The sequence below is a fragment of the Thunnus maccoyii genome, chromosome 24, assembly GCF_910596095.1.
Source record: "Thunnus maccoyii chromosome 24, fThuMac1.1, whole genome shotgun sequence".
Classification (NCBI taxonomy): domain Eukaryota; kingdom Metazoa; phylum Chordata; class Actinopteri; order Scombriformes; family Scombridae; genus Thunnus; species Thunnus maccoyii.
This window is the reverse complement of record NC_056556.1, coordinates 20,001,448-20,022,606: the sequence shown is the minus strand read 5'-3', so window position 1 is coordinate 20,022,606 and position 21,159 is coordinate 20,001,448. Positions and strand designations below refer to the sequence as shown.

Genomic DNA, 21,159 nt, shown 5'->3' with positions numbered 1-21,159 from the left:
ATGTATGGCCTTGAAATATTTTATTTTGAAAACCATTTGTCTGAATTTATGTGGTTTGAATTGCCCTATTTGAAATGTACAGGAGGTCATTTTAAGCAGTGTAATTAAAAAAACTTGATTTGAAGTTTAAGATTCTTCATCCTTTACTCTTTCGATTTTTTGGATTCACAAATTCTCAGAGAAAATTCCAGTGTCCAGTATTCAGCAAATGACAAATGGACAAACCACATGTGCTGATGAAGATATTTGATGTGCTCAAACACCTCCAGAAAAGGTGAGAACATAAAGTTGAGATTGTTGAGTCAACTGTATTCAAGTTCCTAAAACTCAGCTGGTCATTTTCAAATTTAAAAAGGTTGTTCAAATGCGGTGAAATTCAAGATGAAAAATTTGAACTTTTCATGAGGGATAAGCTGTTTATTCTGAGTAAAATCAGTTTGTTCAGTCAGGTTATGTTTTGTCAGTCAACCTGTAAACTTTTCAATTTGAATTTGTGAACCAAAAAAATTGTAAAACTTCAAAGCTGTAAAACTCTCTTTTGGAAATTTCAAAGAGAGGATTTCAAACCAAAGAAATTCACATAGATGGTTTTCAAAGTTAAATATTTCAGTACTAGGCTAATTCAAACTTCAGTATTTTCTATTCAAAGCTATAAAGTAGATACTGTATTTTTTAAAGTCAATTTTAATGTTGGCTTGTGTAAGAAAGTGTCATATTGTAACAGATATAGTAGCATATTCATATATAGCAACATTTTGATATGCTGTAAATAATACCAGTGTTGACACAGTGAAAATAAAACAAAACACTTTAAAATATCTATTTTTTGCTTTTGACATATTCAATTTTTCATAAGTAGCATCTTCTTTCAATTAATTTTAACCATTTGGAAGCCATTTCAATCAATCAGTCCATTTTTGCTTTCACCAAAACATATGACGGAGAGCTGAAAGCTCCATCAAACAACTGTGATGGTACAGTACACAGCTGGTTACTTATCATTTCTTCACATAATCATATAATGATGAAATTCTCTCATCGGTGTTTTTTCATAGCAAATCTTATCTCTGCTTCTAGCGAATTCAAATGTCTGGACCCAAGCAACATCTCTGCATGAATGAGAACAAGCTGAAAATTAAAAGGAAAAGTATGACGAATTAATCAGTTATAAATATATAAGATGTAGAATATTGCTCTATTAAATCACAATCATCATTTGAATCAATGTGATGCTGAAAAAAACATATCTACGTTAGTAAAAATTTTATGTAATCTTTATTTAACTAGGAAAGCCAAATCGAGATTAAAAAAAATATATTTTTTAAATCCTGGCCGAAGTGAGCAGCAATAACAGTGAGTTACAAACAATAATAATACATAGATTACAAAATATACTACATATCAGAATAAGACAGAAAAGCCGGCATCTTAAAACAATATAAGAAGTGTCTACAACCTTAAAAATAAATAAGACCAATTCTAAACAATAACATGACGAGACTAACACATTAAGACTCCTCAAAAAAAAAGAAAAACTTCAACAGCCAGTTTCTGCAGCAGTAATATAAATTCAGAGAGAAACCAAATATAATATAGTATAATATAATATAATATAATATAATATAATATAATATAATATAATATAATATAATATAATATAATATAATATAATATAATACAAGTAATATAAATGTGTTCTCCTACTGTGAACTTAAATCATTGTCTGTGATCCAACAACAGATTTTATTGAAGCAAACTGCTGTTAGAAAATCATATTTAAATTGGCAAGTGACTCCAAATAATTCAAGCAATGTTTAAAGTTATATTTTTACTGTTACTCATAAACAACACCATAAAAATCCCACTTTTTAAATGGAGTCTGAGTGCAGTGCTTGTGTATATTCTCTGGCTTTGCTGTTCATTCATCAGGTTTTCAGGAGGCAACGTAGGAGGCAACATAGGAAGATTGTCTCATGACTTAGATCACCTACTGCCCCCTATCGTCTATATCCGGTACTGACAGCCAGGTTTGGCTTTATCGTTGTTTTAACAAGTCACAATGCTAATACCACTGTGTAATATTTCTCAGTGGATATCAGGGAGTGCAGACTGTCAAACATTAGGTTTTTTTTCAGAAAATGCAGGGTACTGCTGCACTTTAGAAAATGTCTATTTGGACAAACATAAGAAGGAAAGAGATAGATGCAGAAAGGAAAATTTCTTGCATGTGTTATTCAAATTTGGGAGATTTGTAAATGCTGTTTTGATATAATTTGTGAAAAAGTCAAATCGACTTTATTTGATTTGAAGTAACTGTTTTTAATACACTTGTCTGCGAATTTGGCTCACTCTTCTAGACATAGACATAACACATGATCCTACATTGTATATCATAATGTTGTATTTGATCACATAGTGTGAATTCAAAGAGATGCAGCCAGTTTTTGCCAGTTCTTCAAAGTAGGAGGAAGTGCAGCTCTGTGTGCCTCCCCCTCGCTTTTTCCTCTAAACCCCGCCTTCTCTCGGACGGACCTAGCGCTGATTGGTCAATCCCCTTCCAGCGACAGCCAGCGGCGAACCTCTCCATTGGCTGAGATGGCCAGATGAAATGCAAATCCAGAGCTCTGCCGGTAAAAGCCTGGCGCTGTAAACCGGGATGACCACTGATTTAAGGGCAGGGAGACAGACAGCTGCGGGGTGGAGAGAGAGCGCGGTTCATTCGGTAAAGGCTGTTACAGTTAAGATGAAACAAGATTTAAAGTAAAATTTGTGCAGATTCTCTTCCTGTTTTGTCCGTTTCCTTCCACTTTTGATACCCACCATGTGTTAGAGCTGCGAGAAGACAAGGAGCTTTGAAGACGTTCCAAAATTCACCACAAGTCTCAAACTGACTGTTATTCCGTATGGAGAGCACGAGAAAAACTCGCCTAAGTGTTGGAAATCTGTTTTGGACATCGTTTTGTTGCATCTGCGCACGGTCTTTTACACACAACGGCTAAATCCGGCGCGTGAGGACGGGATAACGCACCGCAACCGGACACATTTTTTACGGACAAATAAGAAGTTGACGAACGTGAAAAGTCATCGACAAATCATCAGAAAAGAATCTACCTCGTGTGCTGCAAACAAGAGGAAATCGGGAGATTTATACTGAAGATCAGGGAAATTGATAATCTGTGGACGCACTGTGGCGCACAAATGGTGTTTCTTTGGGACGCAAAATACGGTACAGGTCATTTCTTTATGAAAGTGCAATTTCAAGATTTTCTTTGACGCTTCTATAAAAGTATGAGTCGCTGTTGTTGACAGCATCACCTCAATCAGTACGCTGTGTAAAAATGTGAAGAAAACTAATTCATAATTCATCCCAGTGTCCCTCATCTTTGATATTATGCATTTGATTTCATGTCCATTCCAGTCAACATTTGTGAGTCATCTGATCAGGTCGATTTTAGTTTTGCCTCATCGGTTTTTGGAAAAAAAAAAAAAAGAGAGAGAGAGACAGACAGACAGAGAGAGAGAGAGAGAGAGAGGGACGGAGATAGAGAGAGAAAACGTTTTCTCCAGTTAGCACCGTCACACTGAAAATATGCCTCTCTCTCTCTCTCTCTCTCTCTCTCTCTCTCTCTCTCTCTGTGTGTGTGTGTGTGTGTGTGTGTGTGTGTGTGTGTGTGTGTGTGTGTGTGTGTGTGTGTGTATTTGATAGTGTTGTTTGGGAGTCTCTTTCTTCCAAAAGATTATTAAAACAACTTTTCGTAAAATATACCAGGCACTCAGTTTTAATATAATGTTGAATGGTTCCCCATACCGTGCTGCTTACCCCACTATAATTGCACTTTAATGAAATAATACCTTAATATAATATACGATAGTTTAGTAACAGTATAGTAATATATTATTAGCCTACTATACTACTATAATGTGATTCATGTAATTATGATGCCTTTATAGCAGACGTTGTCACTGGGGTTAGGACCACCAAATGTACAGACTGTGTACAGGAAATGTCTAGAATATTTTTGGTATATTTGTAATAAAAACACTAAGTTAAATCGTTTTGAAATATATCACAATTTCTACTTTGAGTGTCCCACATGCTCATAATATCAAATCAATAAAATAATGTGATTATTTTTAACATTTCTGCAGTGTCATGAGATTTTTGGGACTTAAAATGCTTACAGGTGATAAAGCATTTTGTATATGAACCACAAAACACTTGTAACCTGTTATGTTAAGTGCCATTTTATGATAAACTGAACTTTAGAGATAAAGTTCTTAACCTCAATTCTGCTGTAGCAAAAAGTCTGATGGTTCAGCCGTTTGGTGCAGGGTTGACCCAGGCCATAAGCACAGTCTACAATCCCTCTGCTTCCTCGACAAAACCAAACTTTGAATGAAAGTGTACTGACCAACAGCAGTGGTATTAGGGATATGGCGACTAACAAAACAACCATGGAACAAATTACCACATTTTAGCAAAAAATTTCAAAAGTTTCACACTTGTAATCCTTCCTCCTGAGAGGTTTGGGGGCCTTAACCAGCGACTTAGTTTTCCTCTGCTCGTCTGGTGTGTAAATCTGACCTGGAACTTTTGCTTTTAATGTCTGAGACCCCAAATGTTTGACTTTTTTTCCTGGGACTCTTGGTTGGGTGTGTGTAGACATTCGTCTCAGTGAGGATCCAGCTGTACAGTATAGTAGCAGTGGGAATGTTTCAAACTGTAAACTAAACTCGAAACCAACAGCATGTGGCTTCAGTTGTGGGTTGGCTAACTGACAAACCAACAGAGCCACTGACTCTGCAGACAGATTGACTGACTGACTGTGTGGCTTTTTACCCTGCTTATTTATCAGATTTACACTGTTTCACTCACTTCCCTGACTTGATGAGGTTGTCTTTAGTACTGTATGTTACATGAATTAAACCGGAAGAAGTCACCCTCAATTTAACTTGGATTCTCTGTTGATAGTGTGCCACTTTTCTCCCAGTTATTTATTTAAAGATTTGAAAAAAGATGGATGACTGCAGGAGTGTTGTTGTTGTCTTTAGTTTGATGACTGCACACTCTGGTATTCAGGCCGATGTGACCAAGCTGTGTGTCATCATGCACTGTATATGTGTAATTTAATCTTCTTTGAGTTTCATCTCTATGGATGTGTTGTGCTGTATTTTATACATCCTGTTTTTATCTGTTACAGGGATTTTTAGTGATATGTGTGATCTCAAGCTCTCGTTTTAAACGGGAAAGGCTGAATATTAAGAATTTTTATTCAATGATCATATATATATATATATATATATATATATATATATATATATATATATATATATATATACACACACACGGTATTTACAGATCCTTAAAATGATTTTTTTAGTAATTAAAGGTCTGATATTTGGCTGTATTTGTTTATTCTACCACTTCAACATCTCCAGTGTGGAGATATTTAGAGCAGCATAAACGGAAATATAATGAATGTAACCTCATCTGTTCTCTCCCAGACCCAGCCCCCGGCCGGCGTTACACTCCCCCCTCCACCACCCTTGCCTCGGGGGGGAAGATGACCGAGGCCCTGCCCTTGGGTGCCCAGGAGGCTGGAGGTGGGGCCGCTCTGATGGGCAAACTGCGCATGGCCGACCGCGGCATGGTGGAAGTACATACAACTCTAAAAATACACTCACTGAAATTGTCATAACATCCAATATCTAACACTTCCTGTCAGCTCCCTGTTGATACTCTAAAACTCAGCACAGTTCATAGTTGGGGTTAGAAGGTGACTGTGTGTGTTTTTTTTTTCAGGTGATCTCGGATCATCCAGGAGAGCTGGTGAAGACAGACAGTCCCAACTTCCTCTGCTCTGTGCTGCCCACACACTGGAGGTGTAACAAGACTCTGCCCATTGCTTTTAAGGTGTGTATGTCAAGCACAGTTCCCATTCCCTTTATACTTCCGCTCCGCTACATTCATCTAAAAGCCATAGTAACTTAACAATTTAAGATTCTACAAAACACATTATTAACAAATAAAATATGTTTCATTCATATATATTAAATAGGTAGAAAAATGAGCACCGCCTTGGCCAGCTAGAACATTAAAACGCTGCTTACATCAGTAATAATATACATACATAAATACATACAATAATATACATATAACAATATAACATGTTGAAAGGAACTATTCTACAGATGAATACTTTTATTTTTGATTTACACAGTTTATTTTGACGATAATACTTCTGTACTTTTACTTATAATGGAGTACTTTTACACTGTAGTACTTCTACTTTTACTAAAGTTTAGCATCTGAATAATTCATCCACCACTGCAAATAACAGATGTAAAATAGTTTGTCTGTATCTTTTTACTTACACACATCAAATACATGACAGGACACACCGATTAGTATTTTCATTATCAGTTACTCTGTTGATTATTACTGTAGGCCTATTTGTCTTGAATGACCATCAGTCCACAGCTCCAACATATTCACTGTACTGGGATATAAACAAGTGTGATTCCTCGCACTGAAGAAGCTGGAACTAGAGAATGATTGATTGGTTTGTGATTGGTGTTTTTGCTTTATGAATAACTCAACCAATCAATTGATAATATTGATTATCAAAATGGTTGTTTATCAATTTTGGCTAATTTATTCATCAACCAATAATTTCAGCACTGACATCTAATTGAGGCGTTTCACAGCTGTAACTGAAAGTAATGTATTATTCTGTTTAAGCAATTCTGTTCCCTCCCTAAACTCCCTAAACAACAAAAATGTTGCTGTCCTGTGAAAACAGGACAATATCTCCTTTTCTCCTCCTCATTTCTTTTTCTTGAGCTAAAGAAAACACCCATGTTCTCAGCTTTGTGATTATGTATTTTACAGACTATTCAGTTCGATTTTAAATGGTTTGTTTTACTCAAAAAGAAGGTGAATTTTCTCAAACTCACCGTATTTGGAGATACATGGATTTCACTAGAAAGCAATGAAAAGTCTGATCAGGGAATTAATGCCATTGCAGGTGTGTAAGCATCTGATTTCTGGTAGAATATGATGCATCAAAGTATTTTCTAAAACAATCTTTTTTTCTTTCATTCATTTTTATGTATATTAGTGAAACAATCTATCATCAGTGTTTTACATGTACAGAACAGAAGATATGATGGCTTGAATATTTTGCAGTGTATTCCCTCATGTATCGATGTAAGTGGATGTGGACGGCTTTCCTGCACTTTGAGACAAAATGCATTTGTGGAAAAGCAGCTTTTAGCCACAGAGCTGAAAACAACTGATTGATTTATTGAGTTTTATGCATTAGTGTTCGCACATGCATGTATGTTTGTGTGTGTGTGTGTGTGAGTTTGGTGCATTATGCATCATTATGGAGTGTCATGAGCAGATGTCACTGCCTCTTACTGACAGTGGATGATTCTTATGATGCACACACACACACAAACACATAGAGACACACACACATATTTTACGTAATATTGCACACACGCAAATGTAGTTGCATACATGACGACACACAAGCTTAACTGTAGGTACACACACAGGTACAGTATGTATGTATAAACAGGCATCTGTTTTAAGAATGCACACACACAAGCATACACACACACACACACACACACACACACACACACACACACACACACAGACCTTGGCCTGAGAGCTTCATAATTGTTTCCTTTATCTTGTTTATTCTGCTGGACTAGTTTCATGCTCCATTGCTACCAGTCTCTCTTGTTTGACCGAGCCAAATGTGTGTGTGTTTGTGTGTGTGTGTGTGTGTGTGTGTGTGTGTGTTAGTGCGCTCTTTCCTCCTGTCCCAGTTCTTGAATGTAAACTATCTCCAGGCTAAGACCCATATTTTCAAACCCAGCAAGTCAGCACAGCTTTACTAGAATTTCATTGATTCACATTCCACTGCAGGCTCAGATCAATACTGTCATTTGCTGATTATAGGGACATCAACTTATTGAAATTTTAACTCAAGACCATTTAGATTGTAAACGTGAATATCACGAGCGAGTATTCCCAGAAAAAAATGCTTTTCTTTGATTTTAAGGAGATGATTAAGGGGGAAATCAGAGGTTTAACCAAAAGCTTCACCCAAAGGTGTCCCATTCATGGGGCAGCTGTGGTTACTCTTCTGGAGAGCTCAGGGTTACAAGAGAAACCATCCATAGTACGGTATCTGTGGTGGTCATTTGCACACTGATGGTTGAGTGTGATTAGAGTTAATATGGAAATCGGCCTCCCTCGCTCTGTATTTGCGTAGGTGTGAAGGAGGAGAATGTGCTCTCTAGTGCGCTGAGCGTCACACATTTCCATTTTACGCATGTGTTTCGGGAGAGGTTAGATTTTCAAAAAGGAAAATTATTTACTTTATTTCAAAATTTCCATCTTTTACAAGAAATTTGAGAGCTCAGAGGTCTAAAGCTGCTTGTCTCTCTATGTGACTTTGTATATTTATTTAAGACCAATAAAACTGACCCTGGATGTAAAATCTGTTAACCCCTTAGCATTTCATGTCCACCTTCCTTTAGATACATGAGCATGAGCTTATGCAAACTTCATTATCATCTGATAGGTTAGGGCCCCTCAGTGACTAACAACGGATCAGACTGTTTGTTCTGTGCAGCTTCCAGCTGTGTAACCCGCGATGGTCTCAGTCTTGGAAATACTGGAAATGCTGGAAATGCTGCTTGTCAAATGCCGCCAAACAGAAATATTGAATAAACAACCATATTAGATTAGTTTTTTAAAAATGCACCATCCTTATGCAACCAACATGACAAACTAATGAGTGAGGTTCTGTTCCAAGAATGGATTTTTAATTATTTAAAAATGTCAATGGGATCTTGAATGAGATTTTCTTACTTCTGGAACCTGGAAGCTCCAGTTTCACTTCAGCTCTCTGTTCTTCCATGCTTGCTCGCATCCCCCAGCGCATGGTGGGCATTGTAGTTCCAAAACTCAGTCCATGTTTATCCTAATTAGAGAGTGATAAATAGAGAGTGATAAACTCCATGGATGTTATTAATGTAATTATTAATCCTTGTTCTGTTTTGCATTATCAATACAGTTTCAAGTTCAAATTGATAATATAAGCTTTGCTAGGACACCAAAACATCCAGGCCCACCAGAAATTGCCACATGAGCTTATTTGTCATTATTAGAATATTTTTAGTATAGCTTACAGCTTACATTTAATTTTATTTTATCAAACAGAGGACACGGTTTCTAAGAGACTTAAAAGGGACATACATCCAAATACTCCTCTTCTCTCCTCCTGTCTTCCATCATGTCACTAGGTGGTTGCCTTGGGTGACATTCCTGATGGCACCTTGGTAACAGTGATGGCGGGAAACGATGAGAACTACTCAGCAGAGCTCCGCAATGCTACGGCGGCCATTAAGAACCAAGTGGCCAGATTCAACGACCTGCGCTTCGTCGGTCGCAGCGGAAGAGGTACACACACACAACAACACACAAATACAAAAAGAATGAAAATAAGTGTGCAGATTTTGCAGTGGCCTAATTTAAAGATGGCAGAGTACTGTATGGGCTATATTGGCATCAATCCAAATAATACTGAAAGTAAAATCTTGCTAAAAATTGAATAGGTGTGTTTTGGATAAATTAGGGGAAGTACATCTGAATAAAACCAGTATTCACAGCACAACTTCCTCGTAACACCCCATTCAACGTTTACCTCACTCTGCCTCTCCCCTCTCTCTTTAACGGACACACTAGACTACAGTTACTCTAAATCAGTCGCAGGCAAATGTCCAAACTTATCTATTTAAAACACCAGTCCTGTGTACACAAGCTTCGCTCACACACACATTCACAAACACACATTAAAGTGACATGTACTCCCCAGCTGAATGGAAATATAGGAATAACTGTCAATATTTGACAGATTCGACAGTCCTGCTGCTAAAAAATGGGCATATTAATAACTCATGTGCAGTAAAATTCAAATGAAGAAAGTTGAGGAGTAGAAATTTGTTTTCATGCAAATTTAACAGCACAGAGTACAATGAGGTTCATTTTCCCAGCACCTCTCCATCTGAGGAGGATTTAAAGATATGAAACGTGTTGGTTTTTTAAAGTAGATTAATGCTTTGAGACTCATATATCTTTGTAGTTATTAGCTCTGTTTTCATTTTATCTGCATCTATTTCTTATATGTTGTTTTCATATTCCAATACAGAGGAATGAATGATCACTTTACATTAACAACATGTGGGGAAGGGACCAATGGTGGACTCAGGCTGTCTGAGGGGCTGGGTGAAAAAATATAAAGGGCACCTGATACATTCAATGGGCCCCATCAGCAGAGAACAACGATGCATGTTTAGTAAAAAGGGTACATCCCCAATTAAGATTAACATGTTATGCAGTGACTCAGAATATAAGGAAAACAACACTTTTGTTCTAAAAAGGATTTACATTTTAAATTAAATGTAAAATTAAATTAAATTAAAATATTTAGCAAACATATCTGTAATAAAATACACAGAATGGGTAATGTTTTAAATGTTTATTTCTCAAACACATCTGTAGTAAAAAGATGGTACTATTAACATTTAACAACAATTAACTATTTTAGTCTTGTCAGGGAAGCCAGAAGTAAGATTGGTGAACTCAAAGGAGAATTCTTTTGGTCATGAGTTTGTTAATGTTAATGACATTATTGCGGTTAATTGAGATTCTTAATGGACAACAGCAGACGATCTGAGAGCCGTCCCTCTCCACATCTGTTTATAAGCTGGGTCTTGATAGCTTCAATTTGGAGAATTATTGCTTGACTGATGCAGTTGTCACTGTGTCATTTTCTTTAGGGCACGTAAGCATAGCTTGAACATTGCTGGTAGGGAGGGCATAGGAAGAGTGGAACACCTTAAATTCAATGACAATACTGTCTTCTTCCATGTCATAGAATCAGCATACATCCTTGAATGATTGGGCAGCTCTGACATTTTGTTTTGCCTTTCCAGTTACTTGGTGTGGTAAGGCACTGACAGCACTAGAACTGCACTAGCCCTCTTGCCTTTTAACATGTCCAGGAACAGGTTTAACTTCTACTGGGCATCCCATCTAATTGCTAATGGCTAATGCAAACATATATATGCATAAATGTAAATATGCCCTTTATCTCTCGCATCTCCACCCTTGCCTCATGCTGCATTTTGCAGATCCCTTTGTGTTGTCTTCAATTTTCTATATCTGCTTGGCATTCTGTAATTGTAGGGTAACCCAGTGCTAATCTCCCTTTTTACAAGTGCAAGTTAATCCAAGCTAAAAGGTTGTAAATGCATTTTGACTAAAGAATACGCTAATGCTCTAATGATTTCCTGACTTAGCTGTTAGACTCAGGGGAACCTTAAATTGCACTTTTTCCTTTTTTTTTGTCAACTAGAAGGGCAGAACCTTCTGCTCATCCAATTACAACGGCAACTCAATGGCAGTACATTAGATCCATTTCATTCAAAGGGTATATGTTTTCTCGTTTTTGGGGGTTCTTTACAGGGCTCATTTTCTTGCACTGAAAGGTAACCCATGATGGCACTTCATTCCAGATTGTCACATATAGGGGCACTCTATAGGGCATTTCATCCTGATTTACCTGTAACTAAGACAGTCATTACAGAACTTTGGTATGTTTTCTCCTTTGTGTTGGCCCCTTAGAGGGCATTTAATCATACTGTGGGGGAACCTCAGAGGGCACTTTCGCTGTATTTTTTGTCCTCGGGGGCATACTTTTTTTTTTTAAGGCTCTGTAATTTCCTAAAATAGCTGTTAGCAACCGTTACTCAAACTCAAACTCAAACTCAAACTCAAACATTTGGAGACTATTTTCAGTGGTGGATTAATACACATTTGACACTCTAACGAATATTTAGAGCAGCAGGACAGTGTATGGTCTTTTGTTTTACTAATGATGCCTTTTTTTAAAAATATAGATTGCCAGTGATGCCCCTCATATGACATGACGGGTGTTGTTAAATTTTGTTTGTAGTAGGGGATTCTGTGTTGTTTCAAGAGCTTTTCCACCCTGATATCTGGAAGAAACTGAGAATACTTTGAGGGTTTAATGTATTGTATGATAACAAGCCACATAAACTCAGTGTTGGGAAGAGTTTCCCCACCTCAAACCTCTTGTCATTAACTGTCTGTGTGGGAAGTGGTGAGTCTAGCTGCTGACACCAATGAGCGGTTTAGCGGTTTGACTAGTGGTTTTTCCGTGTGTGTGTGTGTGTCTGTGTGTGTGTGTGTGTGGGTGGGTGGGGGGATGGGTTTCAAAGTTTTTAAACTTAGTCATCATTAGTCAGTGTTCCCTGTTTTGCTGATGCACTTAGTTACAACACACAAATACTTATACACATGATTTGTTCAGTATTTACACAGTGTTTACATCAATGTAGAGCTGCTCTGTGGATTTGCATATCAGTAGCAGCTTTACTCATGAGTGAATTAATTTGTTTTGAGTTTTTTGAGTTCAAAACTGACCTGATATATATTTGAATAAATCCTCTGAGTTTCACAACATCAACAGTGATCTGGGATGAAATTGCTCATTTGGTGATGATGTCACAAAGTCAGGGAGTCAACTGTTTCCAGGTTGGTAAAATTGTCTGAAAAATGTCCACACTAAGCTGGCAAAAGTTTTTTTTCGCTGTTTTGGCCACATTAAGGGTGATTTAAGGGATCTCATGAGGTGTTGTTTGATCACATCAGATGTTCAAATTCAAATGTTACAAACTATAAACACACTTACAGGCGGAGTGAAAAGCCCATACAGAGAGGGGAAGGAGACAGGAGAGACTCAATATCATTTAATACGGCGATAATGGTACATGTTTTCAGACATTCTCTCCTGGGAGACATAGTGATAGTCATAGTGTCGCTCTCAGCTGTTCATATGAAAACTGACTGATATTTGTGTGATGAGCTAGAGAGAGAAGTTGAAGCCTAGACTCCTTTCTCATCTCTACACAGCTGGCCAATCACTGTGTAAAGTGGGTGTTAATGTCGATTTGTCCATTTTGGAAAGTAACAGAAATGGCCATGCACAGCAGTTGCAGGGGGAGGTGGTTTAATGGGCTTTTCTACACTCCGACAAGCATGTCTGAAGGAGTATATAGCCACCTTAAGCCAGCTTTACTCACACCTGAAAGTGAAAATTTTCTAAACTGGTTTTTAGAGTGAATATACATATCCATGTTCAGACTGACAGCAACGCATGAAAAAATGCAACCCACTTATACATTTCTCAGATGCAGTGGGCTCCGGCAAAAAACGCAGGGTCATGTGGCACTATTACTGCAATGCAGTGTGGCCACTCACACATTTCTGTTAGATAGTGTGATTCATGTTTACCTCAACACCATGGACATGTTGTTACCATGATAACTTGGAGTTGTAAAATGCTGTCTAACTTGTTTTATATCAATTTGTTCAAGAAATGTGGTCAGAACAGGTTAAATGTAATACAGGACATCTTATTAAAGCATCAGAATTGTTAAATGGGTTGAAACCTACCTTTAGTAACAAAAAACAAGCTTTTTAAAATTAGCTAGTTCTGTCACATTTGCTGACCAGGCACACTGCCATTTTGGAAGTGATGTCATGGGTACACAGATTCACACATTGTCATATGACTGCACCAGGATGTTCAGTAGATGTCACTTAGGGACTTCATGAGTTAAAATCAAGGATAAAGCTGTATAAGGAATTTTCCAGAACACTGTAAGGGTGGATGACACCTGTGTCACCATGGGTTACATGTCATTATAGCTACACATTAACCTGTGTTATTGTTTATTTTCTCAGATGACTTAGCAATTATAAAATAGTGAAATAATTTTACAAGCACTGCTTATACACAGATTGCAAGTGGCATTTGCAAGTTTGTGTGTTCTACAGAGCTCTTACATGCTCATGCATAGGTCACAAGTTTCTTTCGATTGGGTTAGAAACATGTCAAAATATGCATAATGATCTCATGTTGCAAATCAGAATATGTACAGTATGTTGGAAATGCAGTGAAATGGGTCCCCGGTTAACATGTAGAAATTAAATAGTGAGTTTGGCTGAATTTTGAATTTGGATGAAATAGCATAAGTGAAAACAGTGTTTTACATGTTAACAGCATTTTCAGAGCTTTGAGAAGACATACTGTTAGGGAAGTGAATTTGGAGTAAAATAAATAGCAATAAATGGCAAAAAGAGAACTTGTTGACAGATGATGAAATATCTATCAGGTACTATCACCATATATGTCTTTGCTTGTGTGTGTGAGTGTTTGTGCACATATGCAACCAGTTTTTAGTCTCTCTTTTAGTTCCTCTTTTACGCGGCCCATCATTTTTCTCTTTCACAATATCTGACTATGTATGCACACACACAGACAAACACGTCGTTGTTATTCGGTGATGGTGTAAATAAGAGATTCTGTCAGCATGGCTGAGAAAAACTGGGTGACCCCGAATCAGCAAGCCCTAACATGATGCACACACAACATGCACCTCACCTCATGTGTGAAATCCGCTCTCATCTACAAAGTGTGGCAGAGACATAGGGGTGATTAGAGAGGAAGTCCCGGAAACACACTCATATATGGGGGGGGCTGATGCGAACGGCTGGCTGATAGACACAACAGACACAAAGACTTCAGCTGTTCTCTTCCTACTCCTGTCTCTCTCTATCACCCAAAATCTCTTACTGTAAACTCTCTGTAAACTGCCTGCACAAAACACACTCCTGTATCTCCATACTGTATACTATTTATACTATACAGTTTATATACAGCAGAATATACAGTCTACCAGTGTTATGTATTGGTGTGTATCACTGGGAGGACAGATGACAGAGAGATAGAGGAAGGTTTTAGGTGATAACACACCCTCTAGTGGCCGTCGGTATGCAGATAGAGTTGTCATACACAGTAAAAGACGGGTGCACTGCAAACCACAACAGGCTCTGTTGACAATTTGTGCTACTGCGGCATGGTTTCCACTTAATTTCAATGCAGCACAAAAACAGCACATGCCACATATGCTAATTTGAATCAATGGCTTGTACAGGAAGTAAATGGAGTAAAAAATGTACCAACAGCATGGCAAAACAATAGAGAGGAGACTTTGACATTGATTGTCATGGCTCAATCCAAGTTCAAAGGATATACTATAATGCCTTCACCAACCACATCAGTCAAAGATTCAATAGATTGAACACACCCTAAAACACACCCTTTCTTATAAAGTATTTACATTTTTCTATTTTTCAATAAATGTACTGCTAATCCTATTCATGCCACTCAACAAAAAATTCAGTTCTTCCAGTCCATTATGCTAGGAAATTATGCTCATATTGGACTATTGCACACCAGACTATTAATGTCCAGTGTAAATCGTAAAGTAAGGGTATGAAGGACTGTGCAGTGTATAAGATTTTAATGCAGGAGATCAGAGATAGCATCCTGTCACAGACCTGTAATTAACATTAGCTTTTTTTATTAACCTCAACCATGATTTATTCCTAACCTTAAAGTCACCCTCCATTCAAAATGTGTTACTAATTGTTACTTCACTGTGCAGTGAGGGGCAATGAGCAGATGTAACCAAGAATTTACAGAACTTTAAGAAACAAGCTAATTGAACATTTTTTGCAAAAAAAAAAAAAAACAAGCAAACAAACAAACAAAAAAAATCAGACACAATTTATTTTTAGAAGAAGAGTATTTGAATGTGTCTGCAAACATGTTAGGAGTGGATCTTCAACTGTGTGTTTTAGGCACTTAATATATGTTTTAGGTGCCTATCCATACTTTAACCTTAGTTAAAGTATAGTAAGGTTGCCATAACCATGATCTTTCCCTTACTTAAACCATCCCACTGTATAGCTGTCATGCAAAATGATTGTAGAAATGAATAATTGCAAAAAAGATGGACCTTGAACGTCATAAAATATGATTTTATATAATCCAGGGTTTTGCAAAATTGACAATATCAATTTTCAGTTGTGCAAAAGGGTTACATCTCTACTACCTGCAGCTGTTTGACTATCAGCTGTTCCTTCAGAGCTGAAATGTTTCTACAGATTATTTTACAGCTGTTATATTTTGTTAACCAATTTAATTGTGTGTACTTTGGAAGGGGTCAATATTAAAATGTAATAATGTAATCAAACTGAAATTTTATTTTCCATCTGTACACACGATGTATAACAAAATTTCATAAGCCATCAGTGTTCTTAGCACCAATATAAGGGGAATGTGCAGAGAGAGAAAAGTGAGAATAACACCTGGCATCGCCCACATGTGTCTGCAGTGTGTGTGTGTGTGTGTGTGTGTGTGTGTGTGTGTGTGTGTGTGTGTGTGTGTGTGTGTGTGTGTGGCATCAGACTGTCTACATGTGGTAACTTTACTCTAGCCCTGGCACACAATAACAGTGGTGGTCTGCATATGCGTGTGAGAGTGTGTGTGTGTGTGTTTGCAGCAGGCACAGTGTTGAATGAGTGCTACTTCCAATAAGGCCTTGACCCCCCCCAGCAGAGTTCACACACACACACACACACACACACACACACACACACACACAAATAGTCCTATAAATGTGTAGTAAAGACAAGGGTTCCATTGAACGTATATTTGTTCTCAGATATGACTAGGCTTCAACTGATACAGTTTTTTTAAGGCTGATATTTTGGGATTATACCATGGTCAAATAAAACTTGTTTCTCATTGGCTGCCAGGTGTCCTTTAAAACTGTATATTGGGACATGTCAATTATACTTCTGGTCAACCTGTCATTCCCTTTTTAAATCAGTACTGAAACTGTTTAGGCTGCAAAAAACCTTAGCAGCACTGCCAATAAAGTAACTGACAGATAAAAGATTCTCACATTAGCTCAAATGAATTAGAAACTAATAGTTTTCCTGTTTTCATTAATGTGGCAAGTGACCGTGGTTCAATTACAAATGATGCACTCCAAGGAGTCCCAACTTTTGGTAGACTTTGTCTTGCCTACCGCATTATGCATAACCATTTAGCAGCTGTATTTACATCAGAGGACACTAAAACTCTTAACCTAAAGTTTGGATAATAAATAATCCAGTTGCATCACATCCACGATATCAGAGGTATACAACAGTTATTAGACCAGGTCTGACTTTTAAACATTTACTGGTTGCATTTACTGGTCTAAAGGCCTATTTAGAATAGCTAAATCAATTCATTTCAATGGATGTACCATGATGAATGGATTTGCAAGAGTGGGTGAAGCAAATCTGCAGGAATGTGCAAATGGTTGTGTTGAGTTCAAGTTTGGTGAACTTCGGCATGCAAATTTGCATTGTTGACCAATATCAAACCATATTGACCACGCTGACCTTTGAGCTAACAAACCAGGAACAGAGGAAACAATTGTGATTTATCAGGTCTATGTCACTTCTCAGTTATACTGAATTTAACCTCCTCTGTAGCAGAAGCCTCTAGCACAGCCTATTTCACAAGGATTTGTGGACAAATTTTGTAATGCTGGTTTTAACATTGAACAAACATAGAATGTTGTCTGTGATAAACAACAGTGACATCACTCAATTCAGTGACCTTTCACCCTTCATCGCAACACTACTGGATGGATTATTCTAACAAGGTCTTTCTTTTTCTTCATCATGTTGTTTTTTTCTGTGTATGTGTGTGTGTGTGTGTGTGTGTGTGTGTGTGTGTGTGTGTGTGTATGCGTGTGTGTGGTGCCTGGTTTAGTCCTGTCCAGGGGTCTATGATTTACATGACTTAATGCATCAAGCAGACCAAGAGCATGTTGGAGCAGAAGGGAGGGAAGAGAGTATTGCTTTATAAAGATCTAAAGACTGATTCAACTCCATGTTTTCCATTCCATTCTATTTGTCCTTCTCTTTTCTTTTTCTCATCTTCTCATCTATCCTCCCCCCTTCTCTCTCCCTGTCTTCCTCCCCTTTTCACTCTTTTCCTCTCTTAGGGAAGAGTTTCACTCTGACCATCACAGTGTTCACCAACCCTCCTCAAGTGGCCACGTACCAGAGAGCCATAAAAATTACAGTGGATGGTCCTAGAGAGCCGCGACGTGAGTGAAATTGACACATACGCACACACACACACACACACACACACACACACACACACACACACACACACAAATGTTAACATTTTGCTCCTCAGCAAATAGTAACACATGGGGTTCTATTGTGGTACCCATCTAATTCTCCATTTACATGGATTCACCTGTATACAACTTCCACAGCATACATTTTCATTGTCACTCAACTCATCACAGATCTAAAATGCTGCACAACTAACTCAAAATAAAATTAGATACATTCATAGTGAAGCATCTTGTCGTTGTCTTTGAAACATTGCGATCGCCAGACATTATGCAAAATCCTGGATTTATATTCAGTGACTTTATTTTAACATCTGATGCTAATGTTTTTTTAAATTTTAGTTTTCCACAATATCTGCACATGGCAGCTACAGTCAATCTATCAATCAATTAATCAATTTTTATTTATATAGCGCCAAATCACAACAAAAGTCTTCTCAAGGCACTTTTCACATAAAGCAGGTCAAGACCATACTCTTTAATTTACAGAGACCCAACAATTCCCCCATGAGCAGCACTTGGCGACAGCGGTAAGGAAAAACTCCCCTTTAACGGGTAGAAACCTCAAGCAATAACAACAATCATAACAACAATCATAACAATAACGACAATGACACAGCAGCAGCCAGGGAAGGATGCCAACAGGACTGTGAAAGACTGCGAAGGCTCGGCCCAGAACCCAGGGTTTCCTGTGAGATGAGAAAGCACAAAAAAAAAAAAAAACTGCGGGGATGAAGCAAAGTTAGTGACATGCATTGATGTTGCATGAATGCATACAGATGGAGAGGAGGAGGAGGAGAGAGGAGCTCAGTGCATCATGGGAAGTCCCCCAGCAGTCTAGGCCTTAACAATAAGCTTTATGAAAAAGGAAAGTTTTAAGCCTACTCTTAAACATAGAGAGGGTGTCTGCACCCTGGACCGAATCTGGAAGATGGTTCCACAGGAGTTCCACAGTATGGTTAAAATTTGGGAAACACTGCAATTATAGCACATTAATATGGTTAAGTTTTGGTGAAACACAACAGTGGTTAAGTCTAGGAAAAGATGGGGTTTATAGTCAATAAAAAGGTGAACGCTTATTTTAGGTCTGTGATAGAATGCTAACTTCACTCTCCTGTATGTCCGACGCTCTTCACGTCCATCCACTGCCTACCCCTAACTTTTCTCCCCACTTAATAAACAACACATTAGCTTCTTAGCAGTGAACATAAACTGTGAGGTGCGGAGTCATCCAATAGAGACAGAGTGCAATTAAGTCCCGCCCATCCCGGAAGGGAAAACAATTCATCGCTACATCTTAGCATATACAGTATAACAGGTTTCAGCATATGCTATAAACTACCTTTTCCTCTTTGGTAGACATAGGGTGCTAAAATAATCTTTTGACATGCTAAATTATAATGTTTCTAGCTAGCTACTGGCATTTTGTTATGGGCATATTTCCTGTGTATACTGGGCTATAATACAGTGTCACTTGCAGTGGGTCAACAGCCTCATATGACTTGTTAGAGGCAACAACTTTTCATTTTACTTCCAAAGAGACTCATTTTAGTGTCTACATTAAGTCTGTTTTGCTTCTTGCCATGTGTTCTTTCGCCATGAGTCACAGCCCCCTTCATCTAGCATTGATGCCGTTAAATGAACACTCCTGGACTGTCTGTGAGTATTATAAGTTCTGCTCAGACAGTAGACTGAGAACATACCAAATTTGGAATACTTTGAGCATTTGTACATTGGGGTATACTGCCATAGAGAGAAGGCACAAATGGTATTGTAATGCTTATCCAAACCAAGGATCTTTTCAAAGCAGTCCACTACCCCTATGAAGTTTGTCCATATTTGATGATTTTACACCTCATGAAATTACATCCAAAGCCAGTGTTTGTAACAACATGCTTGTGTGGCGACAGGAATAAGCGGAAACAGTACTAATAGTAGAAGTATGAGCAGTTGGAGGAGACAGTAGAGCAGAAATAATAATGCTCCTTCATCAAGATCATTAGCACTATGCACACAATTCATGTAAAAATATGAGCATAACAGAAATAATCTTAATTCACTATTTATAGGCACAGATGAGGAAATCTTTTTCATGTTGAATATTTGCCTGAAATAGTTGGGACATGGCAGTTATTTAGTCATTTTATTTACGTCCTGGCAAAATTGTTCTGTATATAGAAAGTACAGTAATCTCTTTATTTGATCACTTAAAGTTATATTTTACATTATTCATAATATAACTAACTAACTAAAAACTGAGTGAAGACATCATATCCCTGCAGTTTAGTGAGTCAATAGGAACCTGATGCAATACTGAGTTCCTCTCCCACTCAGTGTGATGAAACATGGGGATTTCTGATGGCAAATGAAAGCAAAAAGAGAAGAAAAATAGATTTTGCTAGCAAACACTAATGTGTGTCATATGAATAATTGTCATGTTAAATAGAAGTGAAGTGAACTGGGCGACACTGGTCAGACGAGTCAGGAGTGTCGAGAAGTGACAGAAAGAGAGGAAGACTCCTGCCAGCTCCGCTCAGCTGTGAATAACCATCACTCGTCTCTAACTCGCCCACACACACACACACGGTATAAATACACACACATGCACACTTCCCCCATTGGGAGGAAGTGCCTGTAACTGGAGCTTATTCTCACTGCTTTGAAGTGCAGCCAACACCACAGACAGCGTGACAGACCACCACATACACACGCACACACACACACACACACATTTACACACACACACAGGGAGACAGCCAGACCCCTGTGCGGCGCCCATCATCAGATTCCCGAATGCAATAGCAGACAGAGTATGTTAACATTGTCGAGACATTGTTAAAGCCTGTGTTGGGTCGTAACTGTTACTGTAATCCCTGGATTATGTAATCAGATTACAAGCATAAAGTGATCTGCTCACAAATCACATTTAGATATCTTTGTGTTGCACACTTTGGGCATTTTCAATTGAAACTGCAGATATGTGCTGCTATATAT

General features: G+C 37.9%; 1 protein-coding gene across 4 annotated transcripts in view; it reads left to right on the top strand.

Annotated features, from left to right (window-relative positions):
• Positions 1-21,159, top strand: part of runx1 (RUNX family transcription factor 1) — an 83,116-nt gene that overhangs the window by 46,453 nt on the left and 15,504 nt on the right. For 2 of the 4 annotated variants that reach the window (XM_042405171.1, XM_042405170.1), the window contains exons 3-6: positions 5,506-5,657; positions 5,804-5,914; positions 9,328-9,484; positions 18,025-18,129. In XM_042405171.1, coding sequence (XP_042261105.1) covers positions 5,506-5,657; positions 5,804-5,914; positions 9,328-9,484; positions 18,025-18,129 — 525 coding nt within the window. Of the gene's footprint in view, positions 1-2,652; positions 3,227-5,505; positions 5,658-5,803; positions 5,915-9,327; positions 9,485-18,024; positions 18,130-21,159 lie in introns of those variants that run through there. The other 2 variants (XM_042405173.1, XM_042405172.1) reach the window with 2 other exon arrangements.